The 20,983-nt window shown below is 51.2% G+C and overlaps 8 protein-coding genes across 8 annotated transcripts; all 8 read left to right on the forward strand.

Annotated features, from left to right (window-relative positions):
- Positions 1-2,616: 2,616 nt before the first annotated feature.
- BDW74DRAFT_46115 (uncharacterized protein) lies at positions 2,617-5,356 on the forward strand. Its single transcript, XM_073732861.1, has 4 exons — positions 2,617-3,706; positions 3,759-4,587; positions 4,648-5,003; positions 5,058-5,356. The coding sequence occupies exons 1-4, from the start codon at positions 2,741-2,743 to the stop codon at positions 5,103-5,105; spliced, it is 2,199 nt and encodes a 732-aa protein (XP_073588678.1). The 5' UTR covers positions 2,617-2,740; the 3' UTR covers positions 5,106-5,356.
- A 106-nt stretch (positions 5,357-5,462) lies between these two features.
- On the forward strand, positions 5,463-6,041 carry BDW74DRAFT_144109 (uncharacterized protein). Its single transcript, XM_073722979.1, has one exon. It carries the CDS (start codon positions 5,608-5,610, stop codon positions 5,842-5,844), a length of 237 nt encoding a protein of 78 aa, XP_073588679.1. The 5' UTR covers positions 5,463-5,607; the 3' UTR covers positions 5,845-6,041.
- A 1,771-nt stretch (positions 6,042-7,812) lies between these two features.
- On the forward strand, positions 7,813-8,322 carry BDW74DRAFT_173431 (uncharacterized protein; the record flags this gene model as incomplete). The annotated part of the gene is made up of 1 exon (XM_073727788.1): positions 7,813-8,322. One exon carries the CDS (start codon positions 7,813-7,815, stop codon positions 8,320-8,322), a length of 510 nt encoding a protein of 169 aa, XP_073588680.1.
- Positions 8,323-10,194: 1,872 nt separating this feature from the next.
- BDW74DRAFT_173433 (uncharacterized protein) lies at positions 10,195-10,832 on the forward strand (the record flags this gene model as incomplete). Its single annotated transcript, XM_073727789.1, has 3 exons — positions 10,195-10,420; positions 10,499-10,570; positions 10,675-10,832. 3 exons carry the CDS (start codon positions 10,195-10,197, stop codon positions 10,830-10,832), a joined length of 456 nt encoding a protein of 151 aa, XP_073588681.1.
- Positions 10,833-12,759: 1,927 nt separating this feature from the next.
- BDW74DRAFT_173435 (uncharacterized protein) lies at positions 12,760-13,182 on the forward strand (the record flags this gene model as incomplete). The annotated part of the gene is made up of 2 exons (XM_073727790.1): positions 12,760-12,823; positions 12,911-13,182. 2 exons carry the CDS (start codon positions 12,760-12,762, stop codon positions 13,180-13,182), a joined length of 336 nt encoding a protein of 111 aa, XP_073588682.1.
- A 498-nt stretch (positions 13,183-13,680) lies between these two features.
- On the forward strand, positions 13,681-14,090 carry BDW74DRAFT_173436 (uncharacterized protein; the record flags this gene model as incomplete). The annotated part of the gene is made up of 2 exons (XM_073727791.1): positions 13,681-13,747; positions 13,822-14,090. 2 exons carry the CDS (start codon positions 13,681-13,683, stop codon positions 14,088-14,090), a joined length of 336 nt encoding a protein of 111 aa, XP_073588683.1.
- Positions 14,091-15,229: 1,139 nt separating this feature from the next.
- On the forward strand, positions 15,230-15,724 carry BDW74DRAFT_173437 (uncharacterized protein; the record flags this gene model as incomplete). The annotated part of the gene is made up of 2 exons (XM_073727792.1): positions 15,230-15,287; positions 15,381-15,724. The coding sequence occupies 2 exons, from the start codon at positions 15,230-15,232 to the stop codon at positions 15,722-15,724; spliced, it is 402 nt and encodes a 133-aa protein (XP_073588684.1).
- A 1,446-nt stretch (positions 15,725-17,170) lies between these two features.
- BDW74DRAFT_173438 (uncharacterized protein) lies at positions 17,171-18,540 on the forward strand (the record flags this gene model as incomplete). Its single annotated transcript, XM_073727793.1, has 4 exons — positions 17,171-17,240; positions 17,299-17,511; positions 18,173-18,319; positions 18,392-18,540. The coding sequence occupies 4 exons, from the start codon at positions 17,171-17,173 to the stop codon at positions 18,538-18,540; spliced, it is 579 nt and encodes a 192-aa protein (XP_073588685.1).
- Between the last annotated feature and the right edge of the window lie 2,443 nt (positions 18,541-20,983).

The following is a 20,983-nucleotide window of genomic DNA, read 5'->3' on the forward strand; positions in this document are numbered from 1 at the left end:
CCAGCCATGAATAAGCTGTCAGTCATACCGGAGTTTCTGGTTTCTGGCGGTACAGCTACACAGCCGGGTGGACATGTAGCAATCTGTAACAGAGCTCCATCCCCACCGCGATCAGGTTTGAGCACAAAATGCGGGAGATCTGATTGATTAACTTCTCCATCGTGGAACGGCCAGACCCATGGAACAGAGGTGCGGGAATTTCCCAGGGGCTGCAACGCTGAGAACCACGGGTGTGGTTGAGATGGCCAGGGCGTGAGGTCAGCACCGTCAGCTTGTAAGACGGAGCCGGCATGCAGCGGTTGCTCAATGCTCACCCTTTGTTCTCCAGGAGTTCGCTTGGCTGAGGAAAGAAAGCAGGGGTGCTCATTGGCGTTGTCTTGACCTCTTGAATGGTGCTAAAACTCCTAGCCGAGTCATGGATGTTGGATAAGAAGTTCCGGGGCATAAAATCCCCAGTCCGATCTCGTACACACGCAGTCTGACTACCTGTCCCGTTACCCGTAACTCCGTATAATTCTCTTACCGAAGAACAGTGTCTCGGTGTCAGTTTCCACCTCGGAAGCGGATCAACGGCGCAACGCAGAGATTCAAGAATCAGGATGCTGAGAAACCGAAAAATACGCAGCAGACTTGGCTATCCTGTTTAGCGTTCCAGTCTTTGAGGTCTGGGCTTTTTGGCGGCTGACGAGCTGATCCGACTCGTAGCTCCCCAGGCGGCGGTTCCCCTTCCGAGCTCCCGTACATATATACAAGCAAGCCTCAGAAGTTTGACCGTTTCAGTCAAAAGATATCGCAATCCTCCATCAACCTGACGCCTGTGATGATGACAGATTACAGACCCTGGCACCCGCGAGCCGAAATTATCGCTAGCAGGGATTTGTGCCTGCCAAGTTGCCAACTTGTTCGCCCTTCCGAGGCTTCCAAGCATCGAGCATGTTCTCGCAAGCTTGGGATATCGGTCCCCGCTCTTTTGCCGGATTGAGGAATGGAGAAGAACGGCGAGAAAATAGAAAAGGAGGCGGCGGAGGCTGTACTCTATTATTGGCTGGGCCTAATCATCGTCAAATACCGTTACAGCCTAGATACCTCAGGTTCCCCACAGAAAATGGGACTCCATCGGCATCGAGCCATATCGATGAAGTGGCAATGGAGTAGCTGCTAATAATATGACTGATCTGGATTCAAGTGCTTGATCTCGGCTGGTGGAATAATGGATGTTATGACATTGGCGACTTCGTCTGCAAAGTCAACACTAACTCACTATTTTTTGACTTTGAGCATGACGGAATAAGCGTGACAGTAGTACCAGAGAATGTCTTACCCCTTTCGACCACTTGATAACGCTGGTTGGCTGGGGCTGATTCAGGAGAATTAACATTAATCTACCATGGTGATAGGATAAACCACACCACGAGCGACATGCTATGAATGAAACTGCTTTTATCATGGAGCTGGGCATGCGCCCGTCCATCCGATCTTCAATGCCCGCCAACTCAGTAGCTGATTCGTATGACTTGCAGCTGCACGGAGAGTAATCGCCATCTGAAGTTGCTGTTGACGACGCCGCTAATCGATCTTCCCCTCGTGGGCTTCCTCCATCTGCTGCACCAGAAACTTTCCCCATCCCTCCTTGAAGAAGCTGCTTCCCCTGTCCTTATTCCTCATCCCCAGCGTTCCTGTGCCCCAGTAGACAAGCGAGAACCATAATCAATTAGTTAAGCTTCATCGATCGCAAAAACGAGACCCAGCGAGGGCCAGGGCGAGGCGCTGTCCCTTTTCGCGACCAGAAAAGTCCAAGTCCAAAACCGCAGTGGAAAATCCCGCCCGTCTGTCTCCGCCTGTCAGTCTCTCTCCTCCCCTTAGTTAGAGCCCATCCCAGCAGAGCATTCCAACTTAATCCTCCTCTCCTCAATCCCATTATCTCCTCCCTCTTTCTTCCTTCTCTCTCCAGCGTCTTCCCTCTTCTTGCTCCTTTTCCCTTTTTTACCCACTCCTCCATTTCTCTCCGGTTCCCCCGGAACGGCGCGTCTTCTGCTTGATTCAGAAGTTCCGTGTCTTCCTAGGATCTGGTCACCGTTTCCTTTCGTTCCTCCTCTTCTTCTCCCTTATCTCTCCAGATTTGCCTGTTAGTTGTCATCTTCATTTCTGAATCTCTTCTTCTCTTCTTCTTTCTGCTTCTCAGTTTTACCCATGGCTCGACCGCTCTAGACAGCATCTGCCGCACTTGACCCTGTGTTCCTTACATCGTACCTCATCGCTGGCTCCTCCCTCTTCGGTCCTCACTCGATCCAAGCCTTTCGTTTCTTTCCTCTTTTCCTCCGACAGCATTTGCCTGCCTGCATTCATCTGAGCGACTTTCTTAATCGTTTGTACCAGTATAATTGAGCTACGGGCATTTATTAGACCAGGTACGCTCATGCCCGTCGCTTGGAAACGATTCACCCATGTTCGAACCATCAGTCATCTGAATAAACTCTCGTTTATGACGCCCTCGTCCAATCTTCGAACTCGGTTGCTTTGGTTGTACAATGCTAACTGAGAATACGTGGTACAGATTCTCCCCCCTGTTCACCCCCTACTCATCCTCTCGCTCGAGTGCCTCTCGAACATTATACACTGCTTGAACGACAGCACTGAAGGGTTCCATTCGCCTCACAAGCCGGGATAGAACCTTATTCGGTAGACGCCGTTTAGCACGCGTCCGAATTCGATTACTCTGCGATTAGTGGAGGAGAACAACATGGCAGCTTTGGTACAGACGATTCCTCAGCAAAGCAGCGCGGTCCCGGTGCTCCAAACACGCCCCTCCTCCTCGTCGGGTGCATTCACAACATCTCAGTCCTTACAGCAAACGAACTCTCGAAATTCCGCCATGTCTTGGAACACCTACAACACCGCCGGCAACTCGGGGGGCTATAGGCCTGGCCATCAGGTGGTGGCCCCCTACGCATTCACCAGCACCCCCAACCTCGCCAATTCACCCAACGTGCAGAACCGTCAGTCCTGGTCTCCTAGCTTGAGACCTGAACTTCGAACCTCGTCTGCTCCTTCTGTTCCTCAACTTCCCGCGAATGCTGCTCTCGTCGGAAACCATTCACGCCCCGTCCACTACTCTGCAGCTGGTTCTGTATCTACTTCATCTTCCAACTCTTCCGTCCAGTCACACATGTCCAAAGACGATACGGCAATTCCTACCCGACAGCCTCGCGGTGACCCTTCCATTCGTCCCTTATCTACCGCCAACCTGCCCTCTCCCACACCGCCCTTCATGAACATATCTTCCCCTACAGTGTCCCGCCCTTCTCCCGACCGATATCGTCGAGGAAACCGTCGCTCGGATGCCTCGGCAGGTGCTCGCGCGTCTCCACCGATCTTGGATGAAAATCCGCAGCAGACGGCGTCCGCTGGTCCAACAGGCGCCAGGAGTTTGATGCCGGATGGCAAGGGACATACCAGGGCCACCAGTGCAGATGATAACTCACGGTCGGATAAGCCGCAACCAGAATTGGCGAAGCGATATCGCCGGAGAAGCTGGGGAAACATGGACAACACCGGTCTCATCAACCTTGAGCTTAAGCTGCCCGTTGCGTCCCCAATTCCGATGCCCGGCGGACAGGACTACTTTGATCAAGAGCGGCCCAGGTCGGCTCAGTCACAGAGGGAAGTGTCGGGCAGCATTCACTCTGCTCGATCTTCCACATCATCTGTAAGAACTCCATCTTTATACTATCGAAATTGTGATATTAACCCTTCGCTAGGTTGCCGAACCCGGTACTGTATCGCCAAAACCCGCTACGAAACCAGAAGAGATTAAACGCACGCCCAAGCCATCCCCACTATCTCAACCTGTCTCTGCAGACCCTACTTCACCACAAACCTCACAGCCAACTCAGCGAGAACCACCGAAATTGGCAAGCCCGGCCTCGCAACGCCTAGCGGAGCTTTCCAAGAATGATGCACATCGACCTGGAAAGTCACGGTTGAGAAGGGCATTCTCATTCGGAAGCGCGTCTGAACTCCTCAAGGCTTCGCAGAACAGCCACCGCAAAGATGGACTTTCGGTGGACAAGTCCCGCAGGGATCTCTTGAAGGAAGAGTTGGGTGCGGAACAGGCTGCTATTGCTGAACAGCAAGAAGCCAGTGGTCTGGGAGAGAGCATATACTCTCATCACCAGGGTCGTATCTTCAACAGCTCAACGGATAACCTGTCCATCTCGTCCACCGCTTCCTCCGCGTCAATCATGCTACGAAAAATGGGCAAAGGGATGAAACGATCCACGAGGTCTCTGGTTGGCCTATTCCGACCAAAATCAGTGAATGCGTCGTCGCCGGACGAGATGTCGGCGCAACCCATGGCCCCGCAGGTGTCTGTTGTGAATATTGAGGCGGAAAGAAAGGGCGTTGCGGCAAATGCAAACCCTACGGATCTTCCTCACGGCGGGACCGTATTCCCCAAGGTCGAATCCACTGCCCCTCCCGCGCCTGGTCAGGAGAACGACGATGCGGTGCAGTCGCGTAAAAGCATTGTAGGAGGGGACCGAGAGCGCGCAGAGGTTCTCGCAGCAGTCAGGAAGGGTATTCTTAAAAGTGAGTCCTGTCTTGAATATCATGCCTTCCAGGCAGCAACTTGCTAACGCTATGTCATAGAAACCAATTCCGACATCGCACTATCCGCAGCCGCCAATTCCGGCGCGCACACAGAGAATGGCACGGAATCACCCCAGTCCAGCACGCCCAGCACACCTGAAGAACAGCCCCGAACCGGGATACGACGACCGGACGCGGTTAAGATCGCCGGTGAAGACGAGATACCTGAAACAAAGAACGATTCCCTCGGTCCAGGGGCGGTGGCCTCAAAAAGCCTCGTATTCAGTCCTCGAATTCAATTCCACGAGACGTGGCCTAGCGGAGAGTACGATCGTCGGGGAGATATCGCGACGTGCAACCGACTCACCCCGCTTCTCGCTCAGCAGATCAAGGAGGAGCTGAATACGTTCAAAATGGTTAGTTACCCGTCTTCATCACTATCAGGTTCGACTGCTAACTCGTGACCCCAGGAGATGGAAGTTCATGAAACCTCGAAAATCTATACTCACTTTCTCTGAATGCGGCATTGCAAACGGCGTTCTCGTTCTCTTCATTTCTGGTGTGTGATTTAATCTTGACTGCGATGGATCTATGAAAGGGTGTGGTATCCACAATTGGCGTCTTGTAGACCTGGTTTATCTTTAGAGCAACTCGTTTTGGTTGCGGTGTCGGTCCCAGATTGGTGTCGTGACCGGCTCGGTCATCTGGCATCGTCCGACCTCTCCCAGTTTGCGGATCACGATGTTGACTTCCTTGGTCCCTGATACATTCTTCTGGTGTTTCGGTCACAGTGCCCTCCCCTGATTACAGGGATGGGGAGGGTGTTTCTTTGTGCATGCACTCCGACCTTATGCGGATCCAGCAGCGGACAGAATAAAAAAGAAAAACGGAGCGATTGATTGTTGGAGACGCTCCAGCCTTGACCTCGTCAGATCGTACGATATTGATCTACCTTGCGCTCAGGATTTTGGGCTTCGATCTATTCTTTTTTTCTATCCTGTCCCGGATCCAGTCACGTTTATGGATCTTTTTGTTTCCCTTTTTCTCTTTCCCCGATACATGTTCGATTCATCCAGTCTTTTAATCTCGTGTTTGGCAAGCGTGGAACTGGGCAGTCCCATTATTGATCATTATCTCACCGTATCATATCTTCTTTTCCTTGCGCTGGCCAACTTCTATCATCGTGTGTTCGCGTTCTGGAAATCGATGCACTGGCATATCTCAAGCAGTTTGAACATCTGTTATCGACCGGTCTAATTGCAGCATATTTTCAGGGCTTGCTTTCTGTCTTTATAACTACTCCTGCGCTATCTGTTACCCTCGGCATTTGAACCTGTTTCTCCACGTTCTGTCGCTTCTCTCATGCACACGCTCTCATTTGTCTCATAGCTGTTGCTGGCACTGTATCTGGTTGGATGGCATGCAAACAAATTCATCTCTATTATGCGTCTCTACGTCTTTCAAGTAGTCTGCCGGTCTGTCTGTAGCGCTTGTTTCTTGTCAAAGTACCGGCCGAGGTACCCTTCTTATGGACGACTGGTGCGGAATACTCCTCCGTGGCCGAAGGTTGTACCATAGTAGTGATCTCCTTCCTTGCATCTTCACTCCTACCTAATTTTGTATCTGCCAGACTTTTATCGCTTCACCGATTCTTCTATTATCCAGACACAACCGTCAAACATGACACGATACGCCCGAATCCAAAATCGATCTACTCTCTCGCGGTCCCTTTCTCCTTCTCCTTCTCCTTCTCTCCCTATCTCAAACCAACCCCAGCACGTCACTGCCTACCTCCGCGATCACGAACAAAACCTCCGAAACGACGACAAACGAATGGTCTGTGTCGCAGCCTTTCTCCTGGCAGTTTTTATCATGTTGTTCGCTTTCGGTGGCTTTGAATCCCACCAGAACACTTTGCGCTACCGGGCCCGGTTATAGGCAAGCACCCAAGTGCAGACGCAGGAGCCGGTTCCAACGTGCCAGCCTCCCGATCCCCCTCGCGTCGTGATCAAGCATGAGACGCCCTCTGGCTTGCAGTCTTGGGTTGTGAAGGGGATGAAGCGCGGAATGTGGTATTGTGTGCCTGGTGGTGATGGGGAGCGGAAGATTTGTGCGTTGTTGTTGGGGAAGGGGGAGCAGTTTATGCTCTGAGATGGGATTGATGGATCATACGGGGCCTGCTGGGGCTTGTTCAGTTTGTGGTCTTACCGTCTTTGAGATCTTGCCTTGCTTGGTGTTTTGACTGTGGCGGATGGAATGGAATGGATGAGATGAGATGAAATACTGCGTTAGGGTGGTGATCGGGAATTGGGCCAGGGTTGATCATTTTTACCATGGCGTTGAAGTCTTTGCTTCTTTCGATGATGATAATCGTTCTCTTTGCTCTATAGCCTCTGTATTAGCGGACCTACCTTAGCCAGCGCTGTCTACTCATTCTCGTAACGTTGAACCAAACACACTCAGGACAAAAGCCCATTCAGATCTTTATGCAGTCAAGCTGGGAAAGCAAGCTTACCGCATTATAGTACTTTGTACAAGCTGAAGGAACAGCAGCAGCCTCTCAACTCTGAGACATAATCTGCGTCACTAGATCATACAGCTGCACCCTCACCTGCGACTAAAGCCATGTTTTAGACCAGAAGGGACAAAGTATGCCCAGGCTGGGGAAAAAGAGCTTTGATTCACTGCTTGTTCATTTTAGACAGTGATTCAACAGAGAACCTTTCTTGTTAAAGCTTAAAGAGCATGGATCTAGCGAATCATTGAACCCCAACAACAACGCGGCATTGATATCGCTTCGAATAAAATGACTGCTATGTGGATAATGAAGGATTATGGTTCAACTAAAAGGCTAAGCTGTTTAGCATGCTTTGTTGAGCATCAAATGTCTTTAATGATAGCTCGGCATGGCGATACGCTTTGTTTCGGCCTCATTGTCTCGTGTCTTAGGGCTTCTTTCACCAGGCAGTGAATATCCTTTCGTGGCTGCGCAGCCTCGTTCCTTCACCACCCGCAGTCCAGTCACCAGATAGAGCTTTGAGCTGGGAACTGTACTCCCAGGTTCCACCTGTTGTCTATTTAGGTTGACTTTTTTCCTGCCCTTTCCTTTCCTTTCCGTTTCTTCTTCATCCAGCATCCACCACCACCACCACCGGCCTCAATAACCATTCCACACTCAAATAACAACATACCACTACTCCAGTCAATAACTCTACATTATTCCAAATGGCCAAACTCAGCATCCGCTCCTCCAAGAGCAGCCTGCGCGGCGAGAAGGCTGCGGAGACCAATGACCAGCCTGACCTGGCTCGCGAGCCCTCCACCACCTCTGCACCTGCAGATGCACCCACCCAAGCCGAAGCCGAAGCCAAAGTCGAAGCCGAAGCCCAGCCTCGAACCAAAGAGCAAGCCCAGAAGACCGAACCTGAAACCTCATCGTCCTCATCCGAATCCGAATCCGGCGATGGCAAAGACAAAGACACCTGCAAAGACGAGCGCAAGCGCAAGCGCTTCACGCGCGGCCTTAAGAAATTCGGCAAGACGGCCTACAAGGTCGCGAAGCCCTTGCTCTACGTGCTCGGTGCCGTGGGCGCGTGTGCCCTCGGCGCAGTTGCGGTTCCGTTCGTGATCGTGGACACGGTTCTCGGGGGCGTGTTGATGCTCGTGGTCCGGACCTTGTTCTCGATTGTGTATCTGCCGATCAAGCTTATTGTGTGTTGTTTCTTGGATGATTAGATGAGGGTGGCGTGTCGTGTACTTAGACCGGTAGGACACCTATAGTGCCTAGGGTAGGGCTAAGCTAAATGAGGTGAGAAAGCAGGGATGGATACGTGATGTTGGATCAAACTACTGCCGTTTTTGCTTTTCTGTTCTGAGTACCGTCTGCTTAGGCTCAAGTTAGTTGAACTAATCTGCAATGCGTCTACTTTGACCTACATATTCTTACCTGAACAATCGTAGTATGTTGCTCCATGTACACTTATTTCTCGTTTCTCTTTCTCCGGCGTAGTCACCCAAGTTAGGTCAATGATTTCCACGTTCCTCGTGTATCCTTCTCTACGGAGATATATGAGCAGGGCCTCAAGAAGCGAGCCTGCCTTGTTGTAGTCTTCCAATCGAGTGAGGCGCGGATCCATGATGTAGGTAGTGTTGTCAGCGGCAGAATGGCGCTGTCCTTCGGCGGTTCGGGTGAACATGAAGACGTAAGGTTGTCTCCATCGATGCCTGACACCTCGAGCAGCTCGAAGATGAGAGAGCTCATTGCTGGCGGTAGATCTGCATTTCCTCTGATGGAGGGCTCGGTGGTTATCGGCCAGGGGGTGGTTTTCTAGGGCGTCCATTCGGTAGGGATTGCCCGTGTTTTTTTCGAGTGCGAGTGCGAGGACGTCGAATATGGGATGTGGTTGAAAGATCGGTTTTGGTTCTCGTTCTAGTATTGTGAGGAGTAAATAATGCTTTAAATGGGGATGGATGTCGCAAGGCAAGACTTGGTAGAAATGATTTGTTAGGAAAGAGTGGCCGGACTTAGGGCTTCGAGCCCTGTCCATTGTCACCCTGCAAAGCTTACTCGCAACAACGATTCCCAGCCACTCATTTACCGAGGGAATAACACAAACCTGCCTGAGTAACGCCTTCACGATAATGCCCTTTCTCTTCCCCTCCAAACCAACCATCATGGCCCGCATAATGGCCCAGGAACACGGTCTTGAAGACGATCAATCTTCAGACCAAGCAACCCTCGTCCCGGCCGACTTCGAGCCAGAGCCCAGTCCTCCAGTCTCCAGCTCAGTATCACCCACCCGGACATTCCTCTGGCGCCCGGTATTCACCGAGGACAATGTTCCAATGTATCCCCCACTCGATATGAGGGCGGATCCTCGGCGTCCTCGCCGCCCGCCACCGTTCTCGTCGCCCAGTTTACCCCCTTTCAGATCACCAAATGACCGGGTTCCTGTTTCGCGTGAACCGGACGAGCTCGAAAGGCAAGGTGGCTCTGAGACACAGGGTGGCGAGACAGAGGGGAACAGCAGCGCCAACGATCTGTGCAGGTAGAGTCTACTTCTGCTGGGAATCAATCCCGACAGCCTGATGGCCAAGGTCTTCCCGTATTCTCGGGTTTCGTGGACTCGCGGCGTGCCCAGGGTGGGAGGGGGATGAATGCACCGACCTCGACCCGGACGGCCCGGGAAATCGCCAGGTCGCGCAATCGCACGCTGGACCCGCGAGAATGGCAATTTTTACCTGCCGACGACCCGCCAGCTACGGTGGAGTGTCCTGATCGTGGGAGTTGCTTTTTGTATCCGTCTGGAGCTGCTTAGGGTTGGTGGATTTGCCATTGCTCTTGTCTATTTTCTTGCTGGACTCTTTGCTGCGAGCTGGTTGAGGTGCATACACATGTATCATACTTTGATTTGGTTGGCTAAAAACTGCTGGTTATGCTTTTCTTGAACTTTGATTATATGGTAAGCACAAGCTAAATGACGAAAGTACAAATTGTTGCTCTGCTTGAGTGAATTCCGCTGTCTGCCTTGACACAGCTGTAGTTTTCTCTATTACCTCGTACATCACCATTCACATCAACTTCAACACACCTAGCAACACAAGATCATGAATCTGCCCGATATGGGGCCCCAATCCCAGTCTACGGACGACTCAGCCCCCGCATCGCTTCCTTCTCCATCTCGTCCAGAACAACGTCCAAGAACCCCGTCCACTTCAGAACAAGAAGAAGACGACGAGGACGAACAATCAGATAATAGTATCGGTTTCGACCATAAATATCTAGAAGACATGACCGACGCTATCCTTCAGCGCGTCAACGACGTCAAAAACAGTGAGTCCCCTTCCTGCCCTCTCCCCTTCACGCTCACCGTAACACAACACCTAACAAAATCTGCTTCTAATGCAATAGTGCTCGCCCCCATCGAAGAACCTCTCGAGCGCGGCAGACAACGCCGCCGTGATCTCGGTCTCCGACTTCAGCGTACGTCTTCCCCCCCCCCATACATTACATACCTAGGTACCTAGTGGTTCGAGGTCGCGCTGAGGCTAGGGCTGGTTCCGTGCTAATGTCTCGTATTGCAATAGAACCTGACTGGGCCATCTGGAGGTTCCGGGTTGAGTCCTCGATTGTGCTCATTGTGCTTGTTGGGCTGTTTGTCGGGGTTCTTGTCAATCTGTTTTATATTGGGTTGATTTTTGGGTGGTTGTGGGCGCATTATGATTGGGCGGGTTGGGATGCTTGAAGAGTCTCCATTGTCTATGGTATGGAGATTGCGCATTATTGCTTGCTGGGTTATTGGGGTCTTTTCGGATGGATCGTCTGGGATAGGCGTTGATGCATTGCGTATTCACTTCATCCTACTCTTGTTTGAATTCATTAAAGTTGGTTGAGATGGCCTTAGCACGGCAGAAGTGTAGTAAATAAGCACTTCAACTGCACAAGCTATCCTTTCCGCATTGAGTTCAAAGGATAAAACCTGAACATCCTGCAAGCCCATCCGTTGATGCTGGGCCGGAGATGGTCGTTCCTTCCTTCTCAGGCCTGGGGATAGCCCAAAACTCCCAGCATTTATTGAGAATCCAGCTTGGAGGCTTCAACAACACTCCTTTTCCAATACTACTCGACTCTACGTTATCTTTCTCGATCTATCGCTTCTTTAGGTACTCATATTGCAACTCCTATCTTCATCTTTCAGAGAATAGACGTTACCGGGACTCTTCTCCAAGTTCTTCGCCTACCCTCGTTCCACCGTCTAGCTTCCATCGTTCTAATAGACAATTATCAACATCATTCCCTGCCTCTTCCTCGGCTCTTTTGTACTACGCACTGGTACCATACGGGCCCTTATACCGTTTCATTCACCCCGCCTGCGAATAAATCATTGGATTTGATCCCAAATCTGAACTTGCCTACATTCATCATGTCACACAACGGATACTCGCACCCAGAGGAGTATGAAAGCTACAACTTCCACGATATGGACCTCGGTATGTACCCAGCTACCAGTATACATCAGTAGCGGAGCCCAAGCTAATAATGGCCATGTACAATCATAGAGACAGGCCAGATGACCGAGATCTCGCCCCGCAAACGGCTGTCTACGCGCTCATGAGAGTGGCCCCAGTTCCCAAGGTTCACTTGTCCCAGGTGTCCCAGCCCATCCATTCCGCTGGCTGTCCGCCAATGTATCCACAATGACTATGTCGACCTCCTTATTCTTTTCTCCAGGGTTATATTTGCTATCTTCTATTGTGTCGTGCTGGGTATCGTTGGAGTTTGGGTCATCAAATCCATTTGGGCGTGGTTCTTTGAGGCCTAGTGGACTCTGGAAGTCCATGCCGAGTGGCGATCGTGGTCTAGGGAGAGGTGACTGGCTTGGGCTGGATTGTTCTCTTTGGTTGTTGATGTGCTGACGGCTGGGTGATTATTCATTGCTTGCTCTATGTCTTTGTCAGACGGAATTTGCTCTACGGTACTGGAATGTTCGTGCAATAGCCCGGTCGTTCGGCTGATCGAACCCGAGTTTGAGTCTTGTCCTGGAAACCGGCGTCATATTCTCTGTGTTTAGTTTAGCGTCTAGATCCATGTCCAAGCATTGAGGCTTAGCTGCCTTGTCCGTTGAAGCTCAGGGCCATACTATCTCCCATGGATGGCGTCCCTCTCCAACTAGCCAATTTATGGGCCGTCATAACTGAGGTCGTTGGTAGACCTGCGCATCTGTTCAACTCAAAAACTTCAGCGCATTTCACCAAGATATATGTTATCTTAGCAAGAATCTTCCCACTGGTACGAAAGCGCAACTCAAGCCTTTGGGACGATGATATCGTACTCGACATAGACATGATCTACCAAGTTAGGGCTGCCCGGTGGTGCTTCTGATCCATGAGGATATAGAGAAGACCATCATATAGCAGACCTATTAACCCAGATTCTATGCCTGGTCTATCGCGTGGAGCTGGAGAGCCCATGGCAGAGCCACAGTCAGTTTGAGGGCCGGAATACTCCTCCGCTTGACTCACTTTACCACGGTATATGCCCTCTCCCCATTTACTCTGCATTTTCCGTCCTCACCGCGAGACCGCATCGCAATCATACAACTTCCAAGCCTTCTGTTCACTGCCCGCACTGTTGATCTTTCCACCTAAGTTCAAATCAAAACCTCGAACAAAATGGGCTCACTCAGCTCTTACCCGCCCTTCCACCGCAAAGGACCAGACAGCTTCTTCGACATTGGTACGTACCATTACAACCTCTACCTATTTTCTTTTATTATCTACCCAGTGCTATCTCCCATCCCTAGAGAAACAAAACCCATCCCAGACTTAGAGCCCACTGAGCCCAATGAACCCTGGCCCCCCTGCACGAACATATTCACCTTCATCGGCGCCGTGATCTTCTCACTGGTGCTCCTGCTCTTCTACATCGTGCTGAGCTGGAGCATTGTGGAGGCTATCTTGACTACTGTGCATGCGATTCTCAAACCAATCCTTGCGTTCTGGGTTGCGTGGAGGACCAGGCCTGGGACGGCGGTCTCGTGGTCGTGGGGGAGTCTGAACGTGACGTTGATTATGGGGAGGGTTGGGGAGGTATGAATTGGATTTTGGATACGGATTGGATTGGGTTTGGAAGGGGTGGTACCCTAGGCCTGCAAGTGCTGGTTAGGGCTAGAAGGAAATGGCAATGTTATTCAGTCTGAACTATCCAGAGCAAGAGGAAACCACCGCCTCGTAGCTGGATCTTGAAAGCTATTAGACTAGTGCATTCAACTCCTTTGATTATCGCAATGTCCGCAGGAAGTAAGTTGCGGACAGGGCCGGAAGTGACTCCCGTTTGACTCACTCGCCTTGTACTTTGCCTCCATGCCTCTTGTTATACCTATCTAGGTACATACCGCTCGTCTCCCAGTGTCTCATCTCTGCAAGGAAGCTCATACCCAGTGCTCTGCATTCTCCAGGTCCATAATTTTCCTTCTTTATACCTGCAGCTACCCCCTTATAAAACGACCCGTGGACCTCGCCAACTCAAAACACACTATGTTCGCCCCGCGGCATTGTCCAAGCGCGATAGGGGTGCAGGTGCCCCCATCCATCATGGCGTCTGCGGAGTCCAACTCTGAGTATCCGCACGTCAAAGGCAAGCCCTTCACCATATACATCGGTACGTAGCCCAACAGCAATCCTAACCTCCTTACCTCTCCCAGCCCATGATATCAGAGCTAACATCCACCAAAGACGAAGACGCACTCGAACCCTCGGAGACCCCTTCGCCAGAAGGAGAAACAGAAAGGGACTGGTGCGATATCGTGGAAGAGTTTTGCGCCATTGCGATCTCGGTCAATATGCTTTCCAGCGCTATTGGCTTGACTTTGATCATATATGGGTACGCGCGGATTGTTGTGTGCTGTGAGCTTGTGGTTGCTGTTGCGGAGCTTGTGCCGGCGGATGGGACAGTAGGGGGTTGGGGGTTTGGAGGATGGGAGGTGAGGTGGAGGAGGTATTGAGCTGCAATATCTGGATTGTTGTCAGTGTTTTTTTGTGAGTCTCTGATGAATTAGCAGAATCCCGATGCGGGTAGACGCATTCCTTGCCTTCAGTAATTTATTGAGTATGTTCAGGCTCGGCTAGTTTGCTTTGAACGGGATGTGGGAGAATTTGACATTCGAAATAGAATGCAGGGCTTTACGAGTCCAGCCATAACGTAAAGAGGTAATGTGAATCGGCGTCAAGGGGCCTGCATAATAGCTTGAGCTATCGAGTCATTTCTGAGCTGGAATCCAGCTCGGGAGCCAGCCAGCAGTAGGCGCACCTGCCTAGTTGGATGGCTTGACTCGTTCCTTCCCTTAAGGTGTATCCTTCGTTGGCCAGCACTCCGCCCAGGCCTGCCCGTCTATCTCCCTACTTGACCTCCAGGATTATCTTGTTCGCTCGCGACGATGGCCGCACAGACTCAGTAGGCATCGAATCCCCTCGCTGTTGCTGTGTCCTACACCCACACTGGTCATTGCGATCATGGCGTCCACGAAGTCCCCAACTACCCCTGCTCTTGCCCCCGAAGCCGAAGGCCGAGACACCCGTACGTTTCTGCACAGAAGCATCCATCCGTTTCGAGGTTCTATTCCTTGTACCCCTTCACCTATTCACAAAGTTAACCCGCATCGAACAAAAAGCAGGGCAGCACCCGGCCTTCAAGACACCTCCCAAGTCACCTCCTAAGCCCGAACCTAAGATTCTGCGCCTGTGACCCTTCCAGGATAGAACGCTTCGCATGTTGTTCCCCTGGGCTATTCAACTTCCCTTCCTGCTGGCGGTGCTAAAGCTGGAGAAGTGGCTTGCGGGAGCGGGATCTGGCAGACCATGGAGAAGTTCTTGGGCTGTGGCACTGTGTTTGTTCTAGTTGATGACATGATGTGGTGTGGTGGTTTGCTCTATCCGGGTCCCAGATCCAATGTCCATCAGCCGTCTGTGGCGCCGGGATAGTCCTCCGGCCGTCCCAAGCCTCAATGATGTTTCCTCATTTCGTTAAGCCATTAAATTTTCAACTTCGCTTTAACTTCTTCCACCGTACCCGGCTTGTCTCCATCGTGGTATTTGTAACCAGTCTAGGTACATCCCAAATCACGCCTACAGAACCGTTCAGAACATGGCCATGACAGTCAAGGGCTGCAAAAGAGTGCGCTGGCAGGACCTCGAGAACCTCGGTATGTCCCCTATCTCCGTGCGCTGCTCTTACTTTCTATTCCTGCTTGCTGGCTAGCTCTGATGCAAGTATCATGAATCTAACATCGTCGCAGAAGCAGGTCTACCCCTTCAAGACGTCGACTCCGCATCCCGATGCGCGCAGGCTAGGCATCAGGCCGCGGCCGAGTGCAAATACCAAGGAGTCGTGAGGGCCACATGGGCCTCCTTCCTCTCCACCATCCGCAGACCAAAGGCAGCTTTCGAGACCGCGGGAGTCATACTCGCGATCCCCTTCATAATCGCCGCAATCGTTCTCGCGGCACTGGTCGCTGGCGTTCTTGTTCTTGGGGTAGTAAAGATTCTCATCTGGTTTCTTTTGCATGCGCTGAGTGTATATAGTGAGGCTGTGGAGTGGTTGGCGGGGCATGATATGAGGTTTATGTTTGTTGGCGGGTGAGTTAGGGCTACGTGCTGTGGAGCATAAAGAAGGCTTGGACATGGTCGGGTTGGGGTTGAAGCTGAGTCTGCTTTCACCTTTGTACCTAATTTGGCATTTTTGTCTCTTTCGGACATGCTCAGTTTTTAATGTTAGGTATAGCCTCGCTTATGAAATTTGACCATGGCCAGTACTGGATCGGAATATACCACCGACTTGACTAGATTCCCACGGATGCAAGTTCTGCCTAGACTCGAGCTTCCCATCAAACAACTACTGGTTCCTTTACTGCTTCTTCGTCTTGATATCCAATAGCAACCTTAGTACCGCTGCCAAAATGATAACCAGCAGCTCCTCGTCCTCGTCCAACTCCAGCACCTACAGCTGGGTCCAGTACCTAGAGCCAGACCTCGATATGGCCCTCCAGGGCTCTCCTACCATACTCTATACTTCTATTTCTACTACCCACTAACACCCATCTCCAGAAGCAGGACATGGCCCGGCCTCGCAGCATTTCAACCAGACTCGATCCCCCGCGACCCCTTCCACGAGCACAACCGCATCCCAGACCCCGGCCAGGCAGCCTACAGCCCCCGCGATCGAACAGCTGACCATGGCCGAGTCTGAGTCCGAAGCCAGAAGACCGATCCACACACGCGTCTTTCTCCTCCCACCGCCTGTCAGCAACGGCAATACATCGCAAATTGCATTCGTACTCGGAGTCATCACGCTGATGATTCTGTTTTATCTCGTTGCTGGGCCGGTTGCTGTGCTTGTTGGTTCGGTGTTGGAGTATCTGGGGTGGGTTAGGGGAGTGGGCTTGGAGCCTGGGGTTGGGGCTGGGGCTGGGGATGTAGTTGGAGCAGCGACCGGAGTGGGGGGAGCTGATTGTGGGCGGACAGGAGTGGGAGTGGAAGTGGGTTGGTGGTTAGTTTATTTTCAGTTATGCGTGTGGTTTCAGTGCTTTGTTGATTTGAATTGTTTTAGTAGTTTTGAATTCAGTCTATGTTTTCTTCACCCTCTACACCCCCTCATATTTCCGTGCGGTACAGTCAAGTACTTCAATAAATCATGCCCGGCCCGTATGAGTCTCGACCCTTGTGGCATCTCTCCTAAAGCAGGTCGACCATGTCCAGATAATGAGAGATGGGGGTTTGGGATACAAACGTAGCTGCTCTCAGAGCACTCCGCTTCTTACCGTAGATAGCATCACCCTTCCGATGTTGCTCTCTATGCCCCTAGAGCGTATATTTAGTATGTTCTTCTAATAGACAGCTATGACGCCATACCATTAAGAAGGAGTCATGACCATTAAACTTTGCACCGGGATAGGCTTCCGGTTTCTGGCGTCTGTCTCTGATGAAATGGACAGCTTTAGGCAAATTCTGAGGTTCGCTTATTACCTTCTTTCCCAATATCACAAGCCTTGACAAGTCGAGTGTCTACAGACAAAGCCAAATCCTCAATATGCCAGTGTACGACTCTTCAGATCTAGTCTCCTACAGCCAAACTTCCTCGGGTCCAGATCAGAATGTCGGTGCGTATCAATCTCCTCTCGCTCCAATGTCCCATAGTTCTAACAATCTCTCTACAAGAAGCAGATCTACCCAAACACCCGCAACCCCCCATGACCACCAATACATCCCAGTCCAAACCTCACCTCGAGTATTACAGCTCCGAGAACGAGAAACAGCACACAACCGAGCCGGACCATAAAACTCAGCCCCTGCCCTACCCCGCCCCAGAGAAAGACCCCGGTACATGGGAGCTGTGCATGACGACTGGCTTCTTGGTGTGCGCTATCTTTGGTGCGGCGATGATTGTGTCAATGGGGGTTATGGTTGTTGTTTTGGGCTTGAGTGTTGCGGCGAACACGTTGGGGCTAATTTAGTTGCAGATGGCTTGTTTGATTTAATGAAGTTTTTTGTTAGTCCTGGGGAAGGCCTATGTTATGCGGTCGGTCTTGAAGAGTTTCTGTTTCCTTGATTTTGAAAGTTTGATATCTGGCTTTTTCATACACGCATCTAGGGTATACTTCAGCTAAAGGGTATTGGTGTCCAACCTAGAACGGGGTTTCCAAGTTCTAGTGCTGTTTTATTAGACAAATATCAATGATTGGTCTTCTCGAAATGCTTCCATGCCGTAGGCAGTATGCGTCATAAGTAGCAGCCCAAACTCTAAAGGTAATCTGAATAATATACTTTCAACCCTCAATGACTCCGAGGCCCAACTCTCATCTTTTTCTCTAGCACATCTTGACAATCCCTGCATCACTTCGCGCACTCCCTCATCGCACTCAACCCCAGTTATCAAAATCCCAGTCGCAGTCTCAGCCAACACCCAACTCAACCCATCATGGCTCCCCGACCATCCTACCAGGGGCAGATCCCACCCGCAGATCGAGGATCACTATACCGCACGTCTCCTGCACCTTATCATACATACTTAAACTAACAAATATCATCACAGAAAAAGAACAATCCCTCGACCTAGACCTCCCACCAACCTACGCCTCAAGCGACGACGAAGCCGACGTCGAAATGGGTCTTCTGGCCTCACACTTCGGGCACGAGTTCCGCGGCCGGGGGCCCGTGCCGCCGGGTGTAAGATTCCAAGGTGCGTCGACACGTCCAAGACATGGCTACCCTAGCATATTGCATAGAACGGGAGTGCTAACGGCGATGTTAGATTATAATAACCCCGCCGTGGCCTGGCGCTATATCTGTCCGCTCGTTGGGATGTTTGTTTTGCTTTTCTGTGTGCTTGTTGTAGTGCCGGTTTTGGAAATGAGTAAGCCGTTTTCGGAGGGGGAGTTGAAACCTGCTATTAAAATGTAAGGAGGTTTTTGATGGGTGGTTAGTTGGGTGACTGTGGTTTTGCGAGTTGGAGGGGGTATTGTCTGAAATGTTTACTTGCTGTTTAGCTAGAGGGAGGGTCTTGTTCTGATTCTATGCAACACCTGTTGTTCTCTTCTCCAGGCTTAGATTCTTATACTCTCTTTGTTTTGTCCTCTTCTCGTTTGCTTGGCTCACCCGGCATGTAGTCCTGTTCCCATTCTTGCTTTTGTCCGGCAACAGTGGTTCACTTGGCTGCTCCCCAAGAACAAAGTCTATACTGCGCTCAAAGCCATGCTATCAGAAAATCACTCTAGCCAGATAGTCACTATGACCTGTTGATCTAGCTCTATCTCTTCAGTTTGCATAGGCTGCGGGTGGGAATAGAGGTGGATAGAGGGTGGGGCGCCGTTCGAGTTAGGGCTCGGGATCCACTTAGCGCTTATCTGCACTACTCAAGCTACAAAAGAAGTTCAAGCAATAGAGACTATGGCTATATTTATGCTATCCCATATTGATAGCTAAGCGTAGATGGTAGAATTGCGGAATTGGAATGAGGTCTCTATCGATTCATCTGGATTGTCCATCTGCCTCTAGCGCAATACCCCCCCGCCTGGGCTAAGTACCATAAGACCTGCTGCGCTGGGCGTAGATACGGTTATTCTGTGTACTATGATAGTATTGTTTCTGTCGCTTGATGCCTCTCTTATTGGATCCCCGCCACCCTTGGAATCCGCGCGTGGCCTATGCTCGTATGCTAGTGATGGGCAAAGGGAAAATGTACGCAACGCGGCTCTGTCGAGGCAATGTCAATACAAATAAATGGATACAAATCGGTCAAATATCGAGCTATCTATTGAAGACCCTCTTGCTGCTCTCCATTAGCCACTCGTGGTGTTAAATAGTTCAAACGTACTGTTGTCCAGCGGACGAACTCGAAAGCTGAGAGGCGGCGGATGCTCACTGAACTTAAATAGCTTCAAGTATTCTTCTTAGGGCTATGGCCAGACTTCCCTCCAGAACCGAGCAGTGGAGCATGTTTTGTTGCTCAAGGCCTCAGATATAGCTCGTCTTTAGATCAGTCTCACCTTTGGTTCAAGGTGGACCTGGGTTGGGCGAGGGAACGCCCCGGTTTAACGCAACGGAAAATGGGCATCAGCAGCTCTAATATGTTCAAACGTTTGAGCTTCAAGCATCTTCTATGACAGGCTGAAAGTTGAACACTCGGTTCGGGCCGACTCCTGCCAGTTGCTTCTCTTCCAGCTTTCTGGGGAATCTTCTCAACTTCCCCGGCCTCTTCTCTCACCTACCTCATCTCGCCTTATCCAACTCCTCAAGCTCATCTTACCACTCTCTATCGATACTATCGCTTATTTCAACCTCATATTTAGTCTATCATCGTCTATACCATCATCCCATCCTTATCTCCCAGCGCTAGACGTTCTCCGAGACATCGACGTCTCATCTCACCTCACTTTGAAACGCAACGCACGACAGAGTCAAGCCTTCTCCCACCTTCGCCTATACTGTACGTCTCACCGCGAACATCTACGCTTCAGGCAGAGACTCACCGTTTCAGATACTCAGTGTTACGCCGCAGTTTTTACGCCTTTATATATCATTCTTGTGTTCGAGCGCCCATCAGCCTACATCCAGCGGCTCCTCTCATGCCCATTCCCATACCGTTCCTCACAAGCCATCAATCTTCCGGGTAAACCTGCTATGCTTACCTTCGACGTCCTAAGGTGAGTCCAACGAGCTGCTTCCTGCGATCATGCCATGAGCTCCTTACTGACAAAGTCTTCGCGGCAGCGAACCCTCTTGACATCCACCTCTACAATTTCTCCCCGACTCGCCGTCAACGATAATATACCAGCTCCATGGCTTCCAGTAAGCGATAAGCTCCCCTCTCAGCTCCTCACTTATTCGGTTCCTGACCGTCGGTTGCCTAGTTCCCCAAGGCGTCGCAGCCGACAGGCCCGACCCGGGTGCCGAAAGCTTATACCGCCATCCCAAACCCGAGAAGCGGTTGGAAGCGGCGATGCGCCTTTTCATCGACCCGTCCCGAAAGCTCATCAAACAGATTACCGACACGGAGAGACATGATCTGCGACCCCGATCCAACAGACCGGCACCGTCTACCTGGCGCGATACGGACGACAGCGAGGATTACGTTCCCGAAGGAAGCGGGTCGAAGCGGAAACGGAAGCGACAGGGCACACCGGCATCGGATAACGAAACGGGCCGCGCGAAGAGGCGGCTGAGATTCGCAGGGCTGGTTCCGAAGGGATTTGTAATGGTGGATAAGGCTGTCAGCGAGGGACTCATTGATGCGGAGGTGGAGCCTATATACACGGAGGTTTTTACCCGTGGAAAGGGTGCCGATCGAAAGCAAGCCCCTGTCGACGCATCTCAGGTTGTTGAGTCTCGGCCTGATGAGGAGGAA

The sequence above is a fragment of the Aspergillus multicolor genome (genome assembly GCF_047715735.1).
Source record: "Aspergillus multicolor strain CBS 133.54 unplaced genomic scaffold BDW74scaffold_2, whole genome shotgun sequence".
In the NCBI taxonomy this organism is placed as follows: domain Eukaryota; kingdom Fungi; phylum Ascomycota; class Eurotiomycetes; order Eurotiales; family Aspergillaceae; genus Aspergillus; species Aspergillus multicolor.

What these genes read in the sequence shown, in the direction of transcription:
- BDW74DRAFT_46115 (XM_073732861.1), top strand. Translation starts at nt 2,741, where the DNA reads ATGGCAGCTTTGGTACAGACGATTCCTCAGCAAAGCAGCGCGGTCCCG. An exon ending in CAGGAAGGGTATTCTTAAAA is followed by an intron (nt 4,588 to 4,647) that starts GTGAGTCCTGTC and finishes GCTATGTCATAG; the next exon opens with AAACCAATTCCGACATCGCA. An exon ending in AGCTGAATACGTTCAAAATG is followed by an intron (nt 5,004 to 5,057) that starts GTTAGTTACCCG and finishes TCGTGACCCCAG; the next exon opens with GAGATGGAAGTTCATGAAAC.
- BDW74DRAFT_144109 (XM_073722979.1), top strand. Translation starts at nt 5,608, where the DNA reads ATGGATCTTTTTGTTTCCCTTTTTCTCTTTCCCCGATACATGTTCGAT.